Genomic DNA, 10,987 nt, shown 5'->3' with positions numbered 1-10,987 from the left:
TACATATATCTGTACATATATTTTTACAAAAATATACTTTATTTAAAATACAGTAAAATACTTTATATAATTAAAAATCAAACAATCATATTCTATGACATTACTTTGAATATAATATTAATATTAATTTAATACTAATATTATCAGTACTAATTATTTTAATTAGTAATAATAATTAAAAAATATAAACTATAGATTTTGTTTCTAAAGAAAACAGAAGATTAAATGCAACCTTTAAAGTATAAAGAAGAAAAATTTTCAGAATTTTATTTAGCTTTCAATCTTTAATATTAGCCCTTCCAACCTTAAATTTTGTATATAGCACTTGGAATAAGGGTCGTGGAAACAAGAACACGGATATGAATATCTCGACTTCGACTGAGTAAGCGGTCCCGAGGGCTACCCCTCGATCTAGCCGGGCTGCTTCCGGGGATGCTGCGCGCGCGCACCGGGGGGTGCGCTCCGCTTTCATCTCGCAGTTTCACAGCCTCCCTTTCGCGACCCGTGTCTACCGCGGCTCGATCGTAGGTGTGTGTGCAGTTTCCCGTGTCTCGTTGTCCCCGGGTACACTGGGACGTGTCTGGTACTATCATTATCGTGGTCCCGGATCTCAGTTCCTGACGAATTCGTTTGTTTCTCGGATCTGTTTCCGGGTCGTCGTGTACGATCCAAATGCATCGCTCTATGTCGGAAAATGGAAACTGTAATTGGTATGTAGCCGCATAAGTGAATCCTTGTCGACCAACATCTCTGTGCGATAATCGAACATTAACGTTTCGACTAAGGGGAAGATTCTAGAATTGTAGCCGGTTCCTATATGTGTTTCTTATTCCCAACATCCTTTTAAAGGTCACTGAGTATTGCATAAAAAAAAAATGGAACCGCACGGCGCGTACCGTTCAATAGATATAAGTTCAAAGGCTCCTTACTTTCTAAGGTCACACACGGGAACAATGCAGTGAATAAACTTAAAAAGTTTTCTGATTATGACGTGGTACGGGAGTTCTGGCTTATGTAATCATCGTTAAGTAGCAGTTCTATGTAAAAGTTCATGGCGGTCAATTAATGTAAATATATTTTGTTGCATCGCATTTTGCATGAATTTACATGTGGTTTTGTTTCAGTTACATACTTGATAGAGTAGTAAAAATATGTGAACGATTTAGGAGAAGCATTAAAACTACTTTCTAATTAAAATTTTATTAAAATCTATATTTTAAACTACATTATTATTAATCTATTTAAATCGTAACACGGATATAAAATTTAATATACATATATGTACTTGATAGATGTCAAAATATATAAATAAAAAGAATAAGAAAACTGATTCACAAATTTGAAAAAAAAAAAAAAAAAAAACTGTATCTTTTAAATTCTATTTTATATTAAGTTTAAATCATACGACTGCACGGATTAAAATATTAAAAGAATAAAAGAGAATTATTTAAAAAAATAGTATATTTAAAAAAATATACAACATTAATATAAAAATAAATTTCAGATAATTAATTAAACAGATTTTCTCAAAATGATGTAATTTTGTTATTATTAATAAAGCGCTCTATTTTACACTTCTAATTTTATGTATTTTTGAAGAAAGACAGAAATAAAATAAAACACATATATGACACAAAGTATTTATCAATTTTCTAGAAAGCAATAATTTATGTATGTATATATAAAGAGAAATATATGTATATTTTATATAAATTTCTACTTTGAAAAATTGGCTTTATAGTAATGTATAGAAAATTATATATAATTGACTTTTAGTAAATTATAAGTACCTAATATAAAAATTTATAATTGATTTGAAATTAAAAAAACAGAGAGTATATAGTTTAAGATTTTTAAAGGATTTTTAAAAAAGCAGTGAATATATAGTTTAAAAAAAAGAATATTAAAATTATACGAAAATAGAATAATATAATTTTCTAGCATAATTTGTATATGCAATTTTGAAATTAAAATAAGAGAGAGGAAAAGTCGGAGAAGAGAATAATAAATAAAAATCTTTTTTTACTTTTTATTTTACATTTTTCCATTGTTATACTTGCCACCAAGATAAAAATTGTAACATCTAGTTCATTGCAATGTAAATTACATAATAATATATAGAGTGAAAAATGTACATGGAAGTGTAAAACCATTCAGTTTTCAACTAGTCAAGACAATTGTACGAAGTATTTAATTTAGATTTTAAAGTAAATATTTTAATGACACAATTGCCTATTGCGGATGCCTCATACTCGGTTGAGGATTAAAAACAAAAGAACCTAAAAGAGAGTTTTACCACAACGCGTTGAACGACTTCACCCAAACTGTGGTCCTGAACCTTGCAGCCTACTCCTCCTCCTCCTTCTCTTCTTGCTCTTCCTTCTCCTCCAACTCCCTCTCTCATTCTCCCTTTTTCATCGGACATTGCACTGATGCAGGCGAAATGTATGAGAAACCACTGTGCCAGAAGATGGCATCATCCGCGGAAGAAGAAGCTAATTTATGATCCGGATTACTCACCGGCACTATTCCTCCCATCTCTAGGATGCAATCTGTCGCGAAATAGAATTCTGGAAAGCTTACGTAATTACTGCGGTATCTCTAGGTTTTTCGGCAATTTCTTCTTTACCAAAATTTTCGAAAGCAATAGACTTGTACTGTAAAATATCGAACGACGCTGGTTACAAAAATAGTGAAAGAACTCTATATAACGTTTAATAATAGAATGCGCACATCCCTAACAAAATTTATGCATTTTCTTATAGCGAAATTTTTTAATTTTCCTAATGGTATTTCTTAATAACATTTTCATACAATAATAGTTTTATGTGACAATCTTTCAAGTGATTTCGCACTTTAAAGATTGTTAAAACCACGAAAATATTTAAATGTAGAAGTATGACATGAGAATTCTTTATTGAGAGACCGATAAAATATATATATTTTGTTAAAAATTTGGCAATATTAATATTTGAATTAAGTAACCTTGTATAAAGTATAAAATATTCCGTTAAAAATCTGGCAATATTAAAATTAGGTATCTTGTCATTAAAAACAAATTATTTACATGCTATATTTCAATAGTTAAATAGCCATATATCTAGCAATTTACATCGCGAACCGATGGAATGGACTAGAAATTATTTCCAATTATCTAGACACTGCGAGTGGCGTGCGGGACCAAATTTCTGCGATTTTTATTTCATCGCCAACAAAATCTCAAATAGGATAATCCGCAATGTCGCAAATCGCGGTGCAGCAGGCACACTTAACGCCAGATTGAACTTTATCTCCGCATATCTTGTCCTCGTTGCATAGAATGTCGGCACGCTACTACGATGCACTTTGCGAGACCGAGGCGAAGTCCGTCAAACAGGCCACAATGTGCATACGTATATCGCAGCACGCAACAGCATTATGCGCGCTACATAGCGTATCGAGTACATCGAATATCCATCGCTCGACGACGGCGCCGGCGGCCCCGTCACCTGGGTGGTTTGCACGATGTGTCGTTTGCGTATGTATCGACTGGCATAATCGCGGGTTTACAGCCTACATAAAGCGCTTACAGTACCAAGGAATCTTAAAACGCCTATCTTTTCAATACAAAATGCTCCGAAATTTCCCATAAAATTCGACGATGACCTCTTTAGATTACTCGTGTTCGGCTTGGCGTCGAGCAAATGTCTCTCTAGTGAGAGATAATTAAATCTTAACTTTGTAGTTGCCAAAATGTTAGATAGCTCGATGATTAAACTTTGAGCTACAGTTCCATTAAAGTGTTGACTCAAACGTTAATTAAACGTTCTGTTAATTTAAAATTTGATTTGAATCATCTCGACTCTTAAAATGTAATTTATTTATTTATTGATTATACTATATAATCTTCAGGACACAAAACAAAGAAGTCGTATCGTTTTATGTTAAAAAAATTAAATAGAAGCACAAATATAATTCTCAAACCATACACGAAAAAAATTTTTCATCTTACAAAATTCTTAATCGAAATCGAGAACTTATATTGTCAAAATACGTCTCTCATCATTTACTTTCATCTTCAAACTCAATGTTGGTAAGTAATCTTGTAATGCTGTGTCTTTTACATTATTCTGGATTTTTACTTACGAGAAATTGAACTTGTCACGTCCATCTATCAGCGGTCTCACATTTTACTCGCGGATAAGCGACTTTAGTGGTGTTAGTGTAAAAATAAAAACGTCATTCAGACATAGCCAATTAATTTTACCATGCTGCATGGTAAAATTATCATGAACTAAGTCAGATTAAAAATATATTGCATTGTAAAATGTATATACGATGTTTTACATACTTATCAATATTTAACACACATCTATTTCATTTAAGACAGTAAAGAATGACAAACTATTTAACATATTTTAAAATTATTAAAATTTTGCTAGGGTTGGGAAAGTTACTTTGTAAAAGTGACTAGTTACAGTTACATCTTTTTTTTGTTTTAAAAATTAACTAATTATCGTTATACAAATTATTCTAAAAAGTAATAGTTACTCAAAAAGTAACTTTTCAATTACCTTTTAGTTATTGTTAAATTGTTATAATATTTTGATACTAATATATTAGGATTAACAAAGAAAAAGATTAATTTACGTTTTTTACTTTATGTTAAATAATGTTATTTAAAGGATAGAAAGTATATTAAGCCAGAAGCACGTAGAACAACATAAGGCAGTAAGATTTGAACAGTAAACGAATCGGCCAATTAGAAAATACACAGTAGAAAATATAAAACAATACCTTTACGTTTTTTCAGGATAAATTTATCATTATTTTTAAGATAAATTTTCTTCGTGTACTTTTAATTAATTAGTAAAATAAAAAATTTGTTGCAGTAACGTATCCAGATCTGCAATCAGAGAAAGAATAAATTGTACGATAGACGGCTACGCGAATAATGAAAAGGCAAACGATAAGGACGAAAAAAAGAGGATCGAGTAAATGAAGCAGATGAAGATGTTATTCCGTAATTTTCTTCAATGTGATTTGTAAACTTTTATTTTATCAATATATTATTTAGCAGTTGAAGCAAGATAAGCGACAGAAAGTATATTTGACAATGTAAGGAAAAAGTCAGATAAAGACAGAGAACTTTCATAAAATATTTAACAGTTTGCATAGAGCAAAACGCTCAAGTTTATGAAAATGTTTTTGTCGAAGAGAAAATACGAAGAATATAAAATGCAAACACTTAAAGACACTTATAATAAAAAAGTACGTGTTACAACATTAAAAAGATACGCAGGCATAACGTATTTGTCTTTTTATCATCATGTTTTCAACGTGACATTTGATATGACTACCATTTAAGGCGAAGGCGATAGAACGACGATCTCATACGCAAGCATTAATAGTCTAATCCATTGTAAAAGCTCATCACAGATGAAATAACATGCAATTGTATATATATATATATATGAACACATATATACACGTACGTATATGAAAATATTCTATACGTTTTCGATACATTGATTTATCAGCGAGCAACTTCTGTGCATCCTTTGCGACGATTATCAAAACGAGAAAGAGAGAACAAATTAAATGCGATAGATCGACTCTTGGATTAGTAAAAGAAGGACAAAAAGTAAATTACAAAATGATCGTAGAAAGACCAATGTTTGCGTAAACTAACTTCCCGGTTAGTTTCATTCTTTCTGTGCTTTATCTTCTCGACCGACGTGGATTCGCTTGAACCGGCAAATCTCTCGGTAATGCATCGTCGAGTACGAGCGGGATGGCAGAAACGATGGCATACGATCGTACAACGTACGATAAAACAACGGCAGGAAAACTAAATTTCACGTCGGTGACATTCCTTCCTTCTAACGTGGTCGCTGCCGCGTTTAATGCCGAGACGACTAATCCGTCCGCAGCTATGATGGGCGATCCTGCGATCGTTACTACCATCAAACCACACCATCGCGTCTACAACGCGACGGAGTATCTCATCGAGCAAGACGAACTCGAGCACAGTAAGTAGCACGGTGTATCACGAAGAAAGCTATAAAGCTCTCGATAAGGACAGCGAGGTGGGTGGGTCGTTTCTTCAGCCAAATCCGAATTTTAATTAATTATGCATTTAAAAGATAAAATATTGAACGTAATTCGATTACTGCGACTTTCGAAATTGGCCGTTTTTTTTTTAAATCACTTAAGAAATGTGTCCTTTAGTGGAGTTGGGAAAGTTTAGGAGAATATTTGTTTTCAAATACATTTTCAGAGTCAGTCTTATCTCTTCGTCTCACGACGAAAATTCAATGAAAAGTAACTGGGAACACGTGAAGAAACGTGATAAAGGCTAATGATGAGCATATATTGTTGCGCGCATACACTACCACTCAAAAGTATTTACCCACCTTAATTTTTGTATGCATCTTTTTTATACACCTGAATACCATTCTAATGCTACTTTATTTTTTTACTGTACGTAGAATTTAAAGTTTTTAGTTATTAAACATTATTATTAAGTCTAACATCTAGGAGAGTAGAAAAAAGAAAATGGAAAATTACTCTTCTTCACTTAATTAAGAAAGAGTGGATAAACTACTTTTAAGCGATAGTGCGTAAGCTTTGACAGAATAATCGTATAAAGGGATCAACTAGTAAAGATTCAAGTTATTATCGTACTTTCGCTTCAAGAATTTTATGATTATTATATTTCAGGTATCCTTGCCAACTTTTCAGACATACAAACCGTTTTGCTTGCATGCATATCGACATTATTACCGCTGATCATCGCCTTGGGGATCGCCTTCGGCGTCAGGTATGCAAATTTTGCTTATTGCGAAAGGAATATGCTATCCGCAGTGCCGGCCGGTTGTATTTTTTTTTACAGCAATAAATTTTTCTAATATGCGTATCAGGCACGTGTGGCGAAAATATCGGAATGACGGAGCCAGCGAGAATGGTTTACCTTGGTATAAGAACGTTTGCAATCGCGACAATGCAGTTGAATCGCATCAACATCATCCGCATTCCGGAAATGTTCCTGTAGAAGCTGCCACGAGAGTCCTCTCCGCACAAGACGTAAGTTAATGACTTTTTAACAACCTTGCAAACGCACACAAAAGATCGTATAAACGTGAGAAAGACCTTGTATGTACGAATAGAATATTACTACCAACGAAATTATTGAGTCGGTTCTCCAGTCTTACAACTTGAAAGTCACACGCGACGTACTGAGAGAAAATTATTTGGTATAATAATTATATGGTAAAGTATAATTATGTCAGGAGTTTTATTTTGACAGCTTTTATTATGCTACATAGTATAATAATAATAATGACATTAATAATTTTTCCAAAATATATATCTATTTGGGATCAAAAAATGACTATATATCATAATTAAACAATATGAAACGATTGTTAAATTGATATGAATAAATCGAATTTTAAATAAGAAGAATCCTATATTAGATCGGAGCGGATCTTAGTACTTGAATATATATTTCTTGTGTAAATTTAATGAATTTATATACATTCTGATTTGCGCATCAAAATATATTTTTCCGGACTTAAAACACATTTATGAGCAGAATCACAATAGCAATATCATTTATTAAATTGTACATTTAATTGTATTAAATTAATAATTTTTTTATGTTGATAAGCATAAAACTTTTTTAACAAGAATATTAATTGTCACATGTAGATGAGAAATCTAAAAACTGTAATAATTTATTGCAAAAAATAGTATCTCGGCAAAAATATTATAAGTAATTATGGTAATTGAAATCATTTTTTTCTCTCATTATTTACATTTCTCTACACTGTCAGTGTAGAATTTAATAGGACGTCAAATATAAAGTCTCCTTCAACCATGAAATTACTGAAGTAATTGTATTAAAAACGTGAACTACGTGATAATAAAGAAAACTTTACTTATTATTAGAACAATGATAAAACCGTGCGCAAGATTTCTTTGCTAATTGGGATAAGATTTTTTTTGTAAATCGCAAAAAGAAAAGCGCGGGTAACTTAAGAGGAAAAATGCTAGCTCGACGTGAATACGTTATGAACTTTAATGGAATCGATACTAGCCCGTTTGATCCTCGTATGCATGCTCGATTAGCTTACATAACACGATAACCACGCAAATACCGTCGGCCTTGGTTTAAATCTTGATGCTGTGCCGTAATAGGATATACGGCAAACATTTACGGAACTTGTGCCCCAGATTGCACAACGGGAACGTAAGGATGTTCTACACGGCTATATACTGTACGTACAATTGTCACGGTTGTTGCACGAGTCGAATCGTACAGCTCTCTCTCTCTCTACCGGGGTCCGATTGCACGTGCAGAGCAGACATTATAGCAACCGAGGAGCCAAAATCTATGGCTGCGAACGTACCGTTATAATGCTTTGCATTTAATAGCGATGCATCGCCGCACTGTTGCGCCCATTCGTCTCGCTTGACCCTTTCGTTGGCGGATTTCTTCCGGTTAAAAACTCCTCGTAAAAATATCATAACGTGTACACGCTCGTTTATATTAAATTCTTTCATAATCTGTCCAATGTTCGATAACTTTAGTCGACCGAGATTTCGCTATATTTTATACGCCGCGTATTAATTGAGTTAACTCTAAAGAAAATGTTGGAACAGAAAGATATTATGTGAATAATTTTATTGAAATTTTTTATTAATTTAAATTTTCTGAAGAAATCAACATCAAAGTATCATATTTCGCATATATCATTATCGAATAAGCGAAGGTCCTGAATCTAAAATAATCCTCAAAATTAAAATAACTGACTCTCTTTCGTGTTAATATTCATTCACTACTTTGTAACATTTGAATCATATTCTTTGATTATTTGAAAATTTTTTAATGGCGAAAGAATTAAATTTATTAATTCCTTACCTGCTATCTTATTCTATTATCAAGTTATTTATTATCTTCCTCTTTAAAAATGTCTCTTTGGAAATTTTAATTTTAATATAGTTAGTATAGTTAAAAATATCCTCTTGTTTATTAAAGACTTTAAACTTGATTTATAATCACCTGTTACATTATTTTAAACAGAATTCTCATTATAGATAATTATTTTAGATTTTGTTGTGAATTGGAACAAGCCAAGTATATTTTCATGGAGCTTATCAATCTACATACCGGATATAATTAAATCTTGAATAAACCTACTTGTGACTCTGCAAGATAAAAATCCATAATCAAGAAGGAGAAAAATTGATTTAAATTGAAAATGTTAACAATAACTGGAGGATTCACGAAGTTTGATCAAGTTGTTTCATAAATATTCGAGATTCTCTCATTTTTTCAGTCGTATAATTCCAATTCTACTTTCTGTCGTATTTGCAATTGTCCTTCGTATAAGTCAATCGAATTATAACGGATTGTTCATGTGTTCTGCTCGCTGGCTAATAAATTCGCGTTTGCCGAGTCTACTTATTGTTAGAGGAATCCATTAACTTTACCTTACCAATTGACAACGCATGTGGTGCATATTGTTCGAACTACGTATTATAACGCTACGAGCAAGTGTGTAGCAACGCTTTTGTGTAGGAGTGCACAAGTTACAAACGCATAACGCATTGCATATATATACATATATACATATGTGTGTGTGTGTGTGTGTTATTGTTTACGTATGTGCGTATGACTCAGCCAAAAATACCGTACGTCTGCTTGGCTCAGAGAACTGTGGGATTGACCTGATTTTAATTTCGCGCATATGCCATCGTGATAACGGTGTTTAGTTGAATTTTTCGACGGTTCGACGCGTGTTTACAGTAAATTGTTTTCGTTCTATTCTCTCGTTTCGTCGAATCTATTGGTGCACTGGTAACATACAGATGCAAACGTTGGCATGCGGAAAAATCAAGAAAAATGCACTCCACTCTCTCGATATATTAGGGTTATTATTGAATCCAATGATTACACTATTGAGAGTATCATTTTGCAACACGAGTGTAAATGATCATTTTCGATGTATTTCTGCGTGCTGCATGTGAATTCGTCGGTAAAAGTTGGCTATCGCGTCACACAATTTTGAGAAAAATGGTGTCAGAGACAAAAAAAACGATGATTTTAAGATAGTTTTTTAAAACGTTGCGGCACCGCAGTGGCTAGTTTTTTTTGCTTCTATTAATTTCATTAATGCTAGATCAAAGTATTAAAATTTAGGTTTAAAAATGCATTTTGGTTCATTTCGATGTGATTTTTTATTTTCCAGATATAGCAGTTTGAAAATATATATAGTTCTTTTCTCACGTAATAGTAGCCGCCTAAAATAAATAACAATATTTTAAAGAAAATTAATATTTTTTAACATTTTAAAATGTTTATTCTATCATTCTTTAATACAATAAAACACTGATTACGATTTATGATTATTTGTTAATATAGTTTTATATTCAATATCGCAATTTCCCTTCACATTGACACAAATAACTCCATATTACAGGATAATTATGACAAAGGACATAGGTTAACAATTTTTTTCATATTTAAATAAAATTTATTACATTATCTGATTAAATTGTACATATAATTTAAAATATAAATTTTATAACATTTTCAAATATTAATTAAATAGTTACATAGTCACAAAATGTTTAAGCTAAACTTTATATTTTTTTGTCATAATGATCCTATATTTAGTACGCTATTAACTTGAACGAGAATGCCATATGAGACATGTACGCCATATGAGAGTACTGCATATAAATAATTTTTTATATAAATATCTAGGACGTTACAACTAGCTCAGCTCATATGCTCGTCTTTTTTACATTCATAATATAAAAAAAAAATCTCTTATTCATTATAAACGTGATTATAAACAATATTGAGTTTTTGAAAAAAGAAAAAAAGAAAAAGAATATAAATGAAAAAAAGACGATAGTAAAGGGTGTCCCAAAATTAACGCAAGATTTGAATTTGCCGCCATTTGTGCAGTAAAGTGTTGGCAACCAAAAAAAAAAA

General features: G+C 31.9%; 1 protein-coding gene across 1 annotated transcript in view; it reads left to right on the top strand.

The window, feature by feature from the left end:
• The first annotated feature begins 347 nt into the window (after positions 1 to 347).
• The window catches only part of LOC108748060, a 30,546-nt gene continuing 19,906 nt past the window's right edge, over positions 348 to 10,987 (top strand). The window contains exons 1-4 of the mRNA XM_018486043.1: positions 348 to 710; positions 4,872 to 6,011; positions 6,703 to 6,802; positions 6,903 to 7,065. Of these exons, the coding sequence (XP_018341545.1) occupies positions 5,774 to 6,011; positions 6,703 to 6,802; positions 6,903 to 7,065 (501 nt within the window). The 5' untranslated portion in view covers positions 348 to 710; positions 4,872 to 5,773. The remainder of the gene's footprint in view (positions 711 to 4,871; positions 6,012 to 6,702; positions 6,803 to 6,902; positions 7,066 to 10,987) is intronic.

This window comes from Trachymyrmex septentrionalis, unplaced genomic scaffold (genome assembly GCF_001594115.1).
Source record: "Trachymyrmex septentrionalis isolate Tsep2-gDNA-1 unplaced genomic scaffold, Tsep1.0 scaffold21, whole genome shotgun sequence".
Classification (NCBI taxonomy): Eukaryota; Metazoa; Arthropoda; class Insecta; order Hymenoptera; family Formicidae; genus Trachymyrmex; species Trachymyrmex septentrionalis.
This window is presented reverse-complemented; position numbering and strand designations above follow the sequence as displayed.